Below are 17,095 nucleotides of genomic sequence, written 5' to 3' on the forward strand. Positions count from 1 at the left end.
AGGGTTCTCAGCTCCCTTCCTATCTGTGATGTGTAAATCAAATTCTCGTAGCAAAAGAACCCACCTAATGAGTCTACGTTTAGCATCTTTCTTTTCCATAAGATATTTAATAGCAGCATGATCGGTGTGAACAATTACTTTAGAATCAACTATGTAAGATCTGAATTTATCACAAGCAAACACAACAGCTAAAAATTCTTTTTCAGTAATAGCATAATTGCACTGTCTAAAGTTTTGCTAGCATAATGGATAACATTTAATTTCTTATCAACTCTTTGTCCTAGAAGAGCACCAACAAAAAATCACTAGCATCACACATAATTTCAAAAGGCAAGTTCCAATCAGGTGGTTGAACAATAGGTGCAGAAGTTAAGGCTTTCTTAAGTGTTTCAAAGGCTTCTACACAATCATCATAAAAAACAAATGGAACATCCTTTTGTAAAAGATTAGTAAGAGTCCTAGAAATTTTAGAGAAGTCTTTAATAAACCTCCTATAAAAACCATCATGACCAAGGAAACTATGAATATCTTTAATGTCTTTAGGACATGGCATTTCTCAATTGCATCAACCTTAGCTTTATCCACCGCAATACCTCATTCAGAAATTTTATGCCCCAAGACAATACCTTCATTCACGACAAAGTGGCACTTCTCCCAATTCAATACAAGATTAGTTTGTTCACATCTCTGCAAAACTCGATCAAGGTTGCTTAAGCAATCATCAAAAGAAGTTCCATAAATGGAAAAATCATCTATGAAAACCTCAACAATCTTTTCACAAAAGTCAGAGTGCATTGCATAAACCAAAAGGCATACGTCTATAAGCATAAGTTCCAAAAGGGCAAGTAAAGGTCGTTTTCTCTTGATCAGGCTGTGATATAGGTATTTGAGAGAAACGAGAATATCCATCAAGAAAGCAAAATTATGTGTGCTTAGATAGTCTTTCTAACATTTGATCAATGAAAGGCAGATGGTAATGATCTTTCCTAGTAGCTTTATTTAATTTTCTAAAATCAATTACCATTCTATAGCCAGTCACTATTGTTTGTGGAATAAGTTCATTTTTGTCATTAGGAACAACAGTAATACCTCCCTTTTTAGGAACACAATGAACATGACTTACCCATCTACTATCAGCTATGGGGTAGATTATACCTGCTTTCAGAAGCTTTAATATTTCAGTACGTACCACTTCCTTCATCTTAGGATTTAATCGTATTTGATGATCAACAACGGGCTTAGCATCAGGTTCCATATTGATCTTGTGTTGATAGATAGTGGGACTAATGCCCTTAAGATCATCAAGAGTATATCCAATAGATGCACGGTGCTTCCTCGAAGTTTTCAATAATCTTTTATCTTCATGCACTATAAGGTAAGTGTTGGGAAATGTTGCATGGAAAACAAAAAAATTCTACGCACACGCAAGATCTATCAAATAGGTGCGTAGCGACGAAAGGGGGAGTGTGTCTATGTACCCTCGTAGACCGTAAGCGGAAGCGTTTGACAACGTGGTTGATGTAGTCAAACTTCTTCGCGTTCCAACCGATCGAGCACCAAACGTACGGCACCTCTGCGTTCAACACGCGTTCAGCTCGATGACGTCCTTCGCCTTCTTGATCGAGCAAGACGACGAGGTAGTGGATGAGTTCTGGCAGTATGATGGCGTGGTGACGGTGATAGTGAAGCTATCTCTGCAGGGCTTCGCCTAAGCACTACGAAAATATGACCGGGTGTGTAAACGGTGGAGGGGGCACCGCACACGGCTAAGATAATATACTAGGTGTGCTAGGCGCCCCCCCTCCCATATATATATATATATATATATATATATATATATATATATATATATATATATATATATATATAGGACGGCAGTTTGGGACACCTAGGTGCCCAGGCTCCTCGCCTAGATGCCGTTGGATCACACTAGTTTTTGTTGATAAGATGTGTTTAAATTTTGCATGCATACCTGCATTACTATTTTCCTATTTGTTTGCATGGCATTACTGTTGCGGGAAGTAATAATGGTTGTCTAATTAATACGTGTCATTATTTATCCCTTCTTGATAGGAAATTGTAATTATTTATTTATCATAATTTTTGGCATGCATCATAGATGCAAGATAAATTAATTAGAAAAATACTACGCAACATTTTTACCACGTACACCAACACGTACACATTTTCATCGAGTATAACACCAACACATATATTTATTCTCGTTGGGTATAACACCAACACGTACATTTTTTTATTGGGTATAACAGCAACATGTGCATATTTTTATTAGGTATATACTCGTTAACTGGTATCGCGGTCTAATAAAATGTATATGTGGGTTTCTCGGGTACATTTACCACTTATTAAAAGGTGTGAAATTTATGGTTATATTCAAATAAAATTTACATCGAGTTATATATATTTATGTGAATATTTTCATTGGGTATAACACCAACGCGTACATATTCATGTGTATATTAACATCGAGGTATGTATATTCATGTGTATATTCACATTAAGGTATGTATATGTATGTGTATATTTCTATTGAATATAACACCAACACGTACTTATTAAAATCTATGACATTTATGTGTATATTTTTATCGAGTATAAAACTAAACGTACATATTTTCATTAGGTATAATACCCACTAACTGGTATCATGGTCAAAAAACATGTACACGTGGTTTTCTCTTTGTTACATGTGCGTATATACGCATTCAAGTGTGAGTGTTCAGATTATTTTTGTTTTGGAAAGAAATCATTAACTATTTAGGTTACTAGTGCATGCAAACAAAATATGAAAAGCCATTAATTGTCAATTGTATGCCATGCACTATTGGATATGAGTTACCATAACAGGCCTAGGTGCCCAGGCACCTAGGTGTCCTAAACAATTTACCTATATATATATAATATATATAGGTGGGGGGAGGGAGCAACTAGGAGGCGCCCCCAAGTAGGCCGAATCTTACTTGGGGTCTCTTCCCAAGTGCCCCCTCTCCTTATTTGGAGTGCGTGAGGAAGGAAGGAGGAGGTGGCGTCCCGCCCTTCCTTTCTGTCCTGAGGAGGGAAAGGCGGGAGGGGCCATCCCTCCCCTTTCCTTCCCCTAGGGCCGGCCAACCATGTGGAGAGGCGCACCAGCCCCCTAGTGGGCTGGTCTGTCCCCCCCCCCTTTGGCCCAATAGGCCCATACACTTACCGGGGGTGTCCGGAACCCCTTCCGCTGACCCGATGACTACCTGATGCACTCCGAAACTATTCTGGTGTCTGAATACCATCATCCTATATATCAAGCTTTACCTCTCGAACATTTTGAGACTCCTCATCATGTCTGTGATCTTATCCGGGACTTCAAACACATTCGGCCACCAAATCATATAACTCATATAACACTATCATCAATGAACATTAAGCGTGCGGACCCTACAGGTTCGAGAAATATGTAGACATGACCGGACACCTCTCCGGTCAATAACCAATAGCGGAACCTAGATGCACATATTGATTCCTACATATTCTACGAAGATCTTAATCGATCGAACTGTTATGACAACATACGTAATTCCCTTTGTCCATCGGTATGTTACTTGCCCCAGATTCGATCATCGGTATCTTCATACCTAGTTCAATCTCGTTACCGGCAAGTCTCTTTACTCGTTATGTAATACATCATCCTGCAACTAAATTCTTAGTTACTATGCTTGTAAGGCATCTTATGATGTGTATTACCGAGAGGGCCCAGAGATGCCTCTCTGATACTCGGAGTGACAAATCCTAATCTCGATCTATGCCAACTCAACAAACACCTTCGGAGATACCTATAGAGCATCTTTATGATCACCCAGTTACGTTGTGACGTTTGATAGCACACAAGGTATTCCTCCAGTATACGGGAGTTGCATAATCTCATACTCAAAGGAATATGTATTTGACATTAAGAAAGCAATAGCAATAAACTGAATGATCAATATGCTAAGATAATGGATGGGTCTTGTCCATCACATCATTTTCCTAATGATGTGATCCCGTTATCAAATGACAACTCATGTCCATGGTTAGGAAACCTTAACCATCTTTGATCAATGAGCTAGTCTAGTAGAGGCTCACTAGGGACACGGTATTTGTTTATGTATCCACACATGTATTTAAGTTTCCGGTCAATACAATTCTAGCATGAATAATAAAACTTTATCATGATTTAGGAAATATAATAATAACCATTTTATTATTGCCTCTAGGGCATATTTCCATCAGTTAGCACTAATAATAACAGGATATATCTTCTTTTGATCTAGATAAGCATATTTCAGAGTATCAGGTAATTGTTTTAATTCAAACACAGGATCACCCTTAGGTGGAGGAGGACCCCCTAGAGTTTCAACAAGAAAGTTATGTTTGAGAATATGTTGTTGTTCAAAGAACATCCTATCTATTTCATTTCTTTCATGCAAGTGCATATCATTTTCATGGTCAAGCAAATATTGTTCTAATAAATCAGTAGGAGGTATGGCAATAGAAGCAAGACCAATTATTTCATCCTTACTAGGCAATTCTTTATTACGAGGTAGCCTACGAAACTTAGAGAAATTAAACTCATAAGCCACATCACCAACATTAGCACTGACGGTTTCTTTCTTGCAATCTATCTTAGCACTAACAGTGTTCAAGAAAGGCCTACCAAAAATAACGAGACAAAAATCATCTTGTGGAGAACCAAGAACTAGAAAATCAGTAGGATATTTTATCTTTCCACACAAGACTTCAACATCTCTAACAATCCCAAGTGGTGTGATAGTATCTCTATTAGCAAGTTTAATAGTGACATCAATATCTTCTATTTCAGCAGGTGCAATATCATTCATAATTTCTTGGTATAGAGTAAAAGGAATGGCACTAACACTAGCACCCATATCACATAAGCCATGATAACAATGATCTAATATTTTAACTGAGACAATAGGCATGCCAACAACTGGTCTATTTTTGTCTTTAGTGTCGGGTTTGGCAATTCTAGCAGCTTCATCACAAAAGTAAATAACATGCCCATCAATATTATCAACCAAGAGATCTTTAACCATAGCAATACAATGTTCTACTTTAATTTGTTCAGAGGGTCTAGGTGCTCTAATATTACTTTTGTTAACCACGGTTGAGACTTTAGCATGCTCCTTTATCCTAACAGGGAAAGCTAGTTTTTCAATATAAGCAATAGGAACAACATGATCAACATTGTAAATGATAGTCTCATCCTTAACTATAGTTGGTTCTTTAATTTCTTCTTTAATAGGGGGATGATGTTTAAACCACTTCTCCTTAGGGAGATCAACATGAGTAGCAAATGATTCACAAAAGGAGGCTTCTATCTCAAAGTCAGGTCCATATTTAGTGCTAAACTTGTGAAAAGAATCGGTGTTCATAAAAGATTTAACACAATCAAACTCAAGCTTAATACCTGACTCTTTAACTTCATCGAGTTCCCAATCTTCAGAGTTGTGTTTAATACTTTCCAAAAGATCCCACCTGAAGTCAATAGTCTTCTTCATAAAAGAACCAGTACAAGAAGTATCGAGCATGGATTGATCATCACGAGAAAGCCGAGCATCAAAATTATGTATAATAATATCTCTCTAGAACTCATGATTGGGGCATGAATGTAACATTGATTTAAGCCTCCCCCAAGCTAGAGCGATACTTTCTCTTTCACGAGGCCAAAAATTATATGTGTGTGTGTGTAATTCCAATCCCGATGAACTAAATGCATCGGATAATTTTTTTTGGTGAAATTCCAATTCCAAGCTCCAATATCATCACATACCCTATACCATGTCAATGCTTTTCCCCCCAAAGAAAAAGTGAACCCTTCTTCTTAACTTCATCTCCATGTAAACCTGCAAGCTTAAATAATCTAGAAACTTCATCCACATAGATTAGGTGCACATCGGGATATTTCGTTCCATCTCCTGCATAAGGATTAGCTAGCAGTTGTTCTATCATACCCGAAGGAATCTCATAACTAATATTTTTAGTAGGTGAAGTAGGTTGAGGAGAAACTCTTTGTGTTTCCGGTCGAGGTGAAGATACCCCGAACAAACCCCTCAAAGGATGGTTTTCCATAGTAACAAGTGAAAGTAAATTTCAGCATGTAATATAAATTTTTCATTATCGATTTCCACTTACCAAGAGCGCTTCACTCCCCGGCAACGGCGCTAGAAAATAGTCTTGATGACCCACAAGTATAGGGGATCAATCCTAGTCCTTTCGATAAGTAAGAGTGTCGAACCCAACAAGGAGCAGAAGGAAATGACAAGCGGTTTTTAGCAAGGTAATTTCTGCAAGCACTGAAATTGTCAGTAATAGGTAGTTTGATAGCAAGATAATTTGTAACGAGCAAGTAACGGTAACGGTAAAAAAAGTGCAGCAAGGTAGCCCAATCCTTTTTGTAGCAAACGACAGGCCGGAACGGTCTCTTATAATAAGCAAAGCGTTCTTGAGGGCACACAGAAATTTCATCTAGTCACTTTCACCATGTTGGTTTGGTTCACGTTCGCTGCTTTGATAATTTGATATGTGGGTGGATTGTTCCTTGGGTGTTGTTCTTACTTGAACAAGCCTCCCACTTATGATTAACCCATCTCGCAAGCATCCACAACTACGAAAGAAGAATTAAGATAAAATCTAACCATAGCATTAAACAAATGGATCCAAATCAACCCCTTACGAAATAGCGCATAATTAAACTAGGGTTTAAACTTCTGTCACTCTAGCAACCCATCATCTAATAACTACTCCGCAATGCATTCCCTTAGTCCCAAAGATGGTGAAGTGTCATGTAGTCGACGTTCACATAACACCACTAAGGGAATCACAACATACACATCATCAAAATATCAAACGAATATCAAATTCACATGATTACTTGCAACATGACTTCTCACGTGGCCTCAAGAACAAGGGCAACTACTCACAAATAATATATGTTCTCAAGATCAGAGGAGTAATACATATCATAATGGATCTGATCATATAATCTTTCACCAAATAAACCGGCTAGCGTCAACTACAAGATGTAATCAACACTACTAGTCACCACACGTACCAATCTGAGGTTTCGATACAAAGATTGAACACAAGAGATGAACTAGGGTTTTAGATGATATGGTGATGTTGAAGATGTTGATGAAGATTGGCCTCCCAAAGATGAGAGGGTTGTTGGTGATGACGATGGCTTCGATTTCCCCCTCCCGGAGGGAAGTTCCCCCGGCGGAATCGCTCCGCGGGAGGGCAAAAGTGCTCCTGCCCAAGTTCCGCCTCGAGACGGCAGCGCTCCATCCAGAAAGTCCTCTCCTTATCTTTTATAGGTCAAAAGACCTTATGTACCAGAAGATGGGCACCAGAGGTGGCCTGGGCCCCCACTACCCACCAGGGCGCGCCTGGAGGGGGTGGCGCGCCGGCACCTGGGTGGCCTTCTCTGGTATTTCTTTATTCCAATATTTTGTATATATTCCAAAATAATTCTTCATGAAATTTCAGCTTGGAGATGTGCAAAATAGGTATCTCTGACGTAGCTTTTTCTGGTCTAGAATTCCAGTTGGCGGCATTCTCCCTCTTTGTGTAAACCTTGCATATTATCAGAGAAAAGGCATTAGAATCACTCCACAAAGTGTTATAATGAATAAAAACACTACAAATAACAGTAGGAAAACATGATGCAAAATGGACGTATCAGGTGCTGGCGGCTAGGGTTCTCTCTTCCCCTAGGTCCCTTCACGAAAGTGTCTTGTATAGACGTGGTGGAGCTATTGGTACTCCATACAGGCGCTCATGCGATGGAACACCGTCTTTTGGTCTACTCCGCCTAATGACTTGGGTTTCTTCATGGAAGTTGCTCCAATTGGCTTGATTTCAGTAATTCTCCTTGGTTTCCTTTCATATATGATATTTCCTACCAAACAATGGAGAAACAAATTTTCTTCCCTTTTGAAGGATTAGTGTTAGAAATATCCGAAGATTGATAGAAACCCGGTGAAAACCAAATAAGGCCATAAACCAATGGCGTGCAACCCCTCCCCCCCCCCCACACACACACACCCCATCTCCCCTTCTACCTCACTTCCCCGGTCGAGCAGCAGAAGGTCAGGCGGTCGCCTTATCCGCCACCGCCGCCAATGTGGTTCCTGATCTGCACCCTCATCACGTGGCGGGCGTGTCGGTTGCTTCCCACATTCACGCATGCCCAAAGAGGACAGAGCTCGCAGCGACTCAGCTGTGACGTACGGACGCCATGGAGCTCGCCAACAAGGTCCCCTCCCCTCTCTCGCCCCCTTCTCCTTTTTGATTCGATCTGGGTGTTGCACTGTTATTCCTCACACGGGCCTGATTTTCTTTTTTTTCATGTGGGTCATCATCAAGGGCGGCTCACGAGCTCGTCAAGGCCTCGAGCTTCTAGCTCGTCCTCTGACGCTCTCACAGTGAGTTCTGGCTCAACTCCCTAGTGGTGAAGATGGAGCAGCGAAACAGCTCCATCCAATGGTTGCTCAAGTGGGACAAGAAGCCTAGCCCTCCCCTATCCAACCTGCCATTGGAGTTCTGTGAGACCCTGGCTGTCATCAAAGCCGAGCGCGACAACCATGAGAGGGTCCTCGTCGACTTCAAGCGTGAGGGTCATGCCTACGTCCGGATCGATGTCTTCAATGATGGCGACCCAAGTACAAAACTCCATACGAGACATGCAATGTCTTTTCGACGGGCACCCCCGGCGAGTGTTGGCTCGACTCCCTGCTCACCTTCTTCGCCATCTACTATGTATGGAGAAAGAGAGAAAGGAGTTGGTTGATGCCCATGAGGTGTTAGATGTAATGCCACATAGAAAATGGAGGAGGAGAAGGACGAGGACAAGGAGGAAGACAAAGTCAATTCGCCCTCATGGCACTTTTTCTGCAACTCAACCTGACGGGTGGGCCCGACCAATTAGTGATGTCATCAAAGTCATTAGAATTTTCCATCCGTGTTTGTAGGCACTGTCAATTTTTTGGTGTCGTGGTTTTTGCAACGAATTGTAAAGTGTTGGTTTTTCGTTAATGATGCCGCTATTGTGATGGTTCTATGCATTTTACTCATGATACTAACATCACAACGAACACAAAATTAGTGTGCATCATCCCTCATATTACATTGTAGAGTAAGTCATGTATTCTCAAAAGAGAAAAAAGGAAATAAATAGTAGTAGATTCGCTAAAATCCGGTCTCGCAAATTTGATATAAGGGTTGCCTGTATAAAAATGTGGTAATGTGAGGCCTCCTGCGGAACAGATCATGTAAAATCGTCCCGTAAAACTGGACGATTCACGGTACCACAAATTTTACGGAGCTTTGCAAATTCATGATTTTCAACAATATAAACTTAACAAAATCACAATATAAATCAAACTTATAAATGGTTCGGAATGCAAATCACAATTCAATAATCATCTTCATTACAACAAATGTTTAAATTCAAATAATTAATACAACAAGAAATGGTCCACCAGGAAAATAGTTGTTCAAATCACACACAAATACATATAAAATTATTAAATAAAATGGGAGTCTATCTCCCATACAATTGTCATTGATGCTCAACAAGATCATTACGGAGCTGGTAGTGCATCGCATTGTTTTCAATCTTTTTATAGATCTCAAGAAATGCATTGATCTCATCCGGGTCCGTGGCAGGCTTCACATGGCTACCAACATTATCATAGTAAAACTAATTTTAAATCCCTCTCATCCTTAATAATCATGTTGTCTGGAATTACACATGCAGAGCTTGCAACACACCAAATACCCCTTCAATATCCTTTGGGCTTGCTCCTTGTGCTTGGGCAAAAAAAATATGCTTCTTGATTTTTCGGGTCACTTATGGTCTTGACAAATGTTGACCATGGAGGATAAATACCATCAGCAAGATAATACCCCATGGTATAATCATGTCCATTGACGATATAGTTGCAAGCCGGAGCTTTTCCACTAGCTACCTGAGCAAAAAGATGATATCGACGCAACATAGTGATATGATTGAAAGACCCTAGCAATCCAAAGAAACAATGCCAAATCCACAAAGTCGTGTGAAGCCACGGCTTCGAGCACAATAGTTGGTTTACGTTTGTGGCGGTGTATTACCTTGCCCAAGCCACCGGCCAGTTCTTCCACCTCCAATGCATGCAATCCACACTTCCAAGCATCGCTGGCCATCCTCTTGCTTCATTCATCGCCATCAACTTCTCTGTGCCCTCCTTATTTGGACCTTGAAGTTACTCTGGATCAATATCTTCCCAAACACCTGCATACATTTGAGGGTGGTATCTACACCTGCACACATTTGAGGGTGGTATCTTCTTCAATGCGAAGATACTCATTGATGTTGTCGTCCAGAATGACATGCAATCACTCGCATTGTCGCTGATATTTTTTGGTATGAACAAGCAAACCGGCAGCATTCCTCCAGCGAGTGAAGAAACAACAATTTTACTTGCAAGCTTCAACGGTGCGAACAAAAGAAGACGAGCCGGATATGTCGGTACGCCAGCAAGTAGTTGTGGCTGAGAGCTTGGTTGCATAGAATGCAAAACCGGACAACCATCAATTCGTGGCGTTTTATCTTCAGGCCCACTTCAAATTTGTCGACGAGATGCAACGACACTAACTGGTCAACATCGTCGTCCAAAATCATATCCTATATGTCGACAAATAATTCTACTGCAGAGAGTATAAATCAAGAGGCGCATGATCAAAAGAGGCGTCCCCATCCAATAATCTCAAGCACTATTTTCAGCGCACATGAACACGGCATGACAAATGCAAAGCTACTCAAAGCAACATCACAGAAAAAAAGATAAAGCTGGAAATAACGGGCAGAACGATTAACTGTGCATCACAATATTAACTTAAGAACATAGTTTTTCCGTGTACTGCGTACCGGAGCACAACATCTACGAACGCGAAAGGATTTAGCTATATAAATCATCATCGTCAGCTGCTGCAGCAGCGGAAGCAAAAGGGTCGGCCGCAGCGGCAGAGGAAGCGCCCGCAGCCTGCTGATCAGGGAAACGGAACTCGCTGCCGAATCCACGAGACTGCTGCAGAGTCTGGGCAAAGGCCTGGTACTTGCGGATGTCGGCGTCGCTCACGCTCCGGCGCGCATACTTCATCGACTCCTCGAAGTGGGCAGCCCTGATCTCAGCAACCTCATCAACATCGTCCTCCTCCATGGCTTCAGGGTTGTCCTTCCTCCGCCTATCCCTCTCGATGTCCTGGAAGGACAAGTTCCATTAGACCACAGGTATAAAACAAGAGGGTTGTATGCCAGAAAATTAAGAGATTCAAAAGGATTGATTTGCTAGTCCTACTGCACATCAATTAATAGAAATTACTGGTACCTTCTCGATGTTCTCCCTGATGGCATACTTGCAAGCACGCTGGCAAATTTCAGTGATATCAGCACCGCTGAACCCTTGAGTGTACTTGGCAAGAGCACTCAGATCAATATCCTTGGCCAAAGGAGACTTTCTGAGGCAAGCTTTGAAGATCTGGTGCCTTGACTCGACATCAGGAAGAGGGATGTAAATAAGCTGATCAAGACGCCCTGGCCTAAGCAGGGCAGGGTCTATGATGTCTGGCCTGTTGGTAGCACCAATGATGAAGACGGTTTTCTTAGCATTCATGCCATCCATCTCAGTCAGCAGCTGGTTCAGCACTCTATCAGCAGCACCTCCAGCATCCCCACTGCTGCTTCCTCTCTGTAATATGGTCATTGTTATCAGCCATTATGAAATACAAAGAAAAAACTCACACAAATTCACACACACACACACACACACACACAGAGAATGACTGACCTGGGTAGCAATAGAGTCAAGCTCATCAAAGAAGAGCACACATGGTGCTGACCCCCTAGCCTTGTCGAAAATCTCACGCACATTGGCCTCACTCTCACCAAACCACATGGTAAGCAGCTCAGGCCCCTTGATACTGATGAAGTTAGCCTGGCACTCATTTGCAATTGCCTTGGCCAATAAGGTTTTACCACAACCAGGAGGGCCATAGAACAAAACACCCTTGGAAGGAGACATGCCAAACTTCTCAAATTTCTCCGGATGCTCCACAGGGTATTGAACAGTCTGCAAGAATTTCATTTTTGTTATACAACCTACAGCTAGAACACAGCAAATTTAAGAATAGAGATAAACATAACAGCAGCAAAATACCTCCTGCAACTCCCTTTTGACATTCTCCAGCCCACCAATATCTTCCCAAGAAACATTGGGAACTTCAACAACCTGATTTTCAGAAGATAAAAGGTGAGCTCTACAAAACATGCATATACAAAACAAAATTGTCAAATAAAGTCAAAGAGATGCTCACAGTTTCACGGAGAGCAGACGGGTTGCTTGTCGTCAGGGCGGTCTTGAAATGGTCATTTGTCACAGCCATAGAGTTGAGTATCTCAGCATCTATTGTCTCGTCCTCAAGATCAATAATATCCATCTTCTCACGAATGCATTGGAGAGCAGCCTCGGTGCAAAGAGCAGCAAGATCAGCACCAACATACCCATGAGTATCCCTTGAAATATGTTCCAGTTCCACCTGCAATACAATTAGCAATGTCAATCAAGAAACGATTTCATCAAATTGAGCAATCACCCAGAAAGATATTGCATTCAAGGATTATTAATGAAGATCACTTACATCTTCAGCCAACTTCATGTTTTTGGTGTGAATCCTGAGAACCTCAAGGCGCCCAACTTCATCAGGGACTCCAATGTCGATCTCGCGGTCAAACCTACCAAATCTTCTGAGGGCAGGATCAATACTGTTTGGGCGGTTTGTAGCACCCATGACAATAACATGTGCACGGGATTTAAGCCCATCCATAAGAGTCAACAGCTGTGAAACAATACGCCTTTCAACTTCTCCATTGGTCTTCTCTCTCTTCGGGGCTATTGAATCAATCTCATCAATGAAGATGATTGATGGTGCATTCTTCTCTGCTTCTTCAAATGCCTTCCTGAGATTGCTCTCGCTTTCTCCTGCTAACTTGGACATAATTTCTGGGCCATTAATCAGAAAGAAGAACGCACCCGTCTCATTGGCAACAGCCCTTGCAATAAGGGTCTTCCCAGAGCCAGGTGGTCCAAACAGCAATATGCCCTTTGGAGGCTTCACGCCGATAGACTTGAAAAGTTGAGGGTGACGCAGTGGGAGTTCAACCAGTTCTCTGATCTGGGCCATTTGCTTCCTGACTCCACCTACATCATCGTAGCCAACATCATCAAGCCTCTCCTCATCCTCCCTCTTAACAGGCTCACCATCACAGAAGATCTCAGTGTCTGGTGCAACAATGCAATACTCTGCCGGGTCAGTCTCAATAACCTTGAACTCCACACTTCTCATACCACCCCTCACAAGGAAAAGGTCTCCCTTTCTCAAAGGACGGTAAGCTTCAAGGAAGTATGCTGAAAAGCATAAGACAAAGACAATATTAGTGAAAGGTTCTTGGATGCAACGAAGTAAGGATAGCAGATTGTAGACAGTAGATCATCCCAACAAAACAAAGGCATACCATGGATTCTTATATTCTAGTTTAAGTGTAGCATAAGGTACAGTGAATTAATGTATCATGATAATAGTTCAGTGGATAGCAGATTGTAGATCATCCCAACAAAATATGGCAAGGCATTTCAAGGTTTCTTATCGGTAGCAGCGTCAAAAAAGTGTAGCATAGGTACAATGGATTTCTTTATTTCAATGAAGATAGTTCAGGGTAGACACAAATACTATATCATGGGGAAAAACACTATCCGTTTACACTTATAAACAAAGGTGTTGGCTTTAAAAGACTGTATAAACAAAGTTGTGAACAGCACACCAGAAAAACCCAGATGATATGCTAAGCACTGGAGGTTAACTAACTTAGGTCATGACAAAAGATAGGGAGAATATTAAAGTGATAAAGAAATCTCACGTTTCAAGAACGCGTCAAACAAGTTTCCAGTAATGCCTTCTACTGTGTCATCGATAGGAAGTGTGTGCACCCGCTTCCCGTATTTGACATCAGGGCATTGGTGAACAGACACCACGTCACCAAGTCGCACTCTCAAGTTCTTCCTGACGGTCTTGTTCATTCTGATCTTTGGCTCCTCACAAGTGTCATCTGCAAGCACAATGCAGATTGTGTCCTTCCTTTTCTTACCCTGTAAGACAGTGATCCTAAATGTCAGGAGGCATGAATGAAGAACTAGTAGCTCGCTGCTAAAATAATAATAATTATCATATAGCGCCAATACAGAGAAGCATCCAAACTTCAAACATGTTCCAATCTACTCCCTCCGTTCCGAATTACTTGTCGCAGGTATGGATGTATCTAGATGTGTTTTAGTTCTAGATACATCCATTTCTGCGACGAGTAATTTGGAATGGAGGGAGTACATCTTGCCCCACAGAATCATAGAAGGTTATGATTATAAAAATACCAACTGCAGTACACATTGCGGTGTCCATGGTAAACAAAAATACACATCAATCAATATATTACCATATTCCAAACAGGGGGTACCTCAATTACATCACGCAATGGTACTGTAGTGCTTAGGAAATACTAGTGCATAAAGGAGAAAGCTTTTAACTCCCAGGAGTCCACAGTTATTAACTCCAAATCCATTGGTATTAATTAAGCAACCTAATCGCATCAACCAGCTAAGATACATACTAGATATATGCAGCTATCCAGACCCCAGTAAGTAAAGCAGTGTGGCCAACCACACCTTAAACTCTGTCTGGCCAGTAGAGAAGCAGCTAAGTAAATAATACACTAAGAGGAAGTGATTAGAAACAACCGAGGCCCTGGGATGTGGCGCGTACCTTAAGAAGGACCGTGTCGCCGCGGAAGAGCTGGAGCTTCTCCATGGTGTCGGGGTGGAGGGCGACGACGGAGTTGTCATCGTTGGTGGCCTCGTCGACGACGAGGCGGTTAGGGGACTTCTTCCGCTCTAGAATCGCCGTCGAGTAGTCCTTCTTCGACTTGCTGCGGCCGCCCCAACAACAAAAACGAAAAATCAGCAAAACAATCGGCCAGATCGGAAAGCGCAGGAGAACCGAGGAGCCCTAGATCGGCGCGGGATCTTACGGATCGGAGGAGGAGGCCTCGCCCTGCGGCGTCGGGGCGGCCATGCGGGCGGATCCGGGGTTCGCCGGCGCCGCTAGGTCTCTCGGCGGGGCTGCTGCTGCGGGGGGTTGCGGATATCCTTCGTTCCGCCTTGGGAAGTGAAGGAGGTGGGCGAGAGAGAGGGGATTACTTCGCCATTATTTATAGCTTCTTTCGTGCGCGGAGGGGTTTGGGATTTTCTCCCCTCGGCGACTCGGGCTCCGGTGCGGGAGTTGTACACGGACGCCATGACGTGCGGGTCCGGGACGCCCGGGGCCCGCCTGGCGGGCTCTGTGACGGCTCCGGGCCTGGGTCGCGCGGGCCGCGCCGGAAGGCTCTGGAAGGCGTGGTCGTCTCGTGTGTGCGCGAGGAAACAGTGGTTGGTTGGGTGATGGCGATCGGATGGATGGGAGGGAGATGATCTCGGTTGACAAGTTTGGTAATCTTGAGAGCATCTCCAAGATGATGTATAATAACTCCCGCAAAAAAAGAAAGAGATAATGTATAATAAGGCATTCAAAAGAAGTTTTATTAGGGCATCTGAAATTTTTTCTCTCGCAAGAGATGATGTAAAACTGGTGCTCACAAAACTGTCGTTTGGTGTATTTGAAGTTTCTTATTTTTGCGAAAAGGATTAGATATATTATAAAGATTCAGCGGAGGTACAAAACACCTCAAACATAATAAAAAATAGTCCATGAACCACCGAACGACCATTGTTGCCGCCAGAACGAGCCGCCGACATGTCGCTGTCGCCGCTCTCATACTGGGGCCAGCCTGACCTTGTCGATGACAGCCGGGAAGTTTTTCAGCTATGAATAATATCAAACACATTTGAAATGAATCCAAAACACAAATAGTAATACTTAATTATTACATGGTCAATCAATCTTTAACATAAAAAGTCTACACCAACTTCATCAAACTTAACACAAAGTTCATCACACGTGACATGAAACATATAGATGAAACTAGTGGTTTTGTTGTCCATTCTATACCCACCACTCATTGATGAGATCTCTTTGAAGATCTCCATGCTTATCCAAATCTTGAATGGCATGGTACACTTCTATTGGAGATATGCCCTAGAGGCAATCATGTATGATGATATTTTCTAATGTGTTTATCCATGGCTTGATAATTTACAAGTATTCGCAAAGTGTTTTTACTTGGTTTTCACCAGACTCATACCGCTTCTCGATTATTTATAACGCTAATCCTTCAAAAGAGAATAAATTTCTTTTTTTCATTGTTTGGTAGGAAGGAGACCAAGAATCACGCCAAATCAAGTCAAATGGAGCAACTTTCATGTTGAAGGCCAAGCCATTAAGCAAGACAGAACAAAAGATGACCTTCCATGCGAGCGCACCCGCTCGCATGGATGGTCGTATGAGGCACTAGTAGCTCCACCACATCTATACAAGACACTTCCGTGAAGGGAGAGAGGACATCAGAGAACCCTAGCCGCCGCCACCGCAACCAGAACAGAGAGAGAAGGGATCCGGAGAACCACCAAAGATCTTCTTAGTTTTGGTCCTTTCATCTCCACCATCATTTTCACCCTTCACTATTGTAAGAGGAATTCCAAGTTGTAAGAACGACTTGTAAACTCTATTCATACTCATCTGGAGTCAAGGTTGTTTGAATCATTCATTTCATTGTGGATCTTCCTTTTGTTATTGATATGGTTCATGTTGGTTCATTATCATTCATTTCATTGTGGATCTTCCTTGTTGTTATTGATATGGTTCACGTTGGTTCATTATCCAAGATGATTGGTTATTCTCTTATGATGCATGAGTAGTTCCCCCTAGGCGTGGGAGATGTAGGTGAGTGGTAGGATTCATTTGTGCTTGATCTATATGACGTCATTTATGTTTGTAATCTTATGATCTATCTAGTAAGTTG

General features: G+C 42.0%; 1 protein-coding gene across 1 annotated transcript; it reads right to left on the reverse strand.

Moving 5' to 3' along the window:
• Positions 1-10,870: 10,870 nt before the first annotated feature.
• On the reverse strand, positions 10,871-15,383 carry LOC125552658 (cell division cycle protein 48 homolog). Its single transcript, XM_048716288.2, has 9 exons — positions 15,170-15,383; positions 14,905-15,067; positions 14,009-14,237; positions 12,733-13,499; positions 12,409-12,630; positions 12,252-12,323; positions 11,883-12,164; positions 11,424-11,783; positions 10,871-11,297 (listed from the first exon to the last, which is right to left on the reverse strand). Exons 1-9 carry the CDS (start codon positions 15,211-15,213, stop codon positions 10,995-10,997), a joined length of 2,442 nt encoding a protein of 813 aa, XP_048572245.2. The 5' UTR covers positions 15,214-15,383; the 3' UTR covers positions 10,871-10,994.
• Positions 15,384-17,095: the final 1,712 nt, after the last annotated feature.

The sequence above is a fragment of the Triticum urartu genome, chromosome 4A (genome assembly GCF_056163025.1).
Source record: "Triticum urartu cultivar PI428250 chromosome 4A, HENAU_Tu73, whole genome shotgun sequence".
In the NCBI taxonomy this organism is placed as follows: domain Eukaryota; kingdom Viridiplantae; phylum Streptophyta; class Magnoliopsida; order Poales; family Poaceae; genus Triticum; species Triticum urartu.

Bases quoted from the DNA above. Each gene is read 5' to 3' on its own strand.
- LOC125552658 (XM_048716288.2), bottom strand. From the start codon at position 15,213: ATGGCCGCCCCGACGCCGCAGGGCGAGGCCTCCTCCTCCGATCC. The intron at 15,068-15,169 runs GTAAGATCCCGC...GGGCGGCCGCAG, and splicing joins GAGGCCTCCTCCTCCGATCC to CAAGTCGAAGAAGGACTACT. The intron at 14,238-14,904 runs GTACGCGCCACA...ACTGTCTTACAG, and splicing joins GCGACACGGTCCTTCTTAAG to GGTAAGAAAAGGAAGGACAC.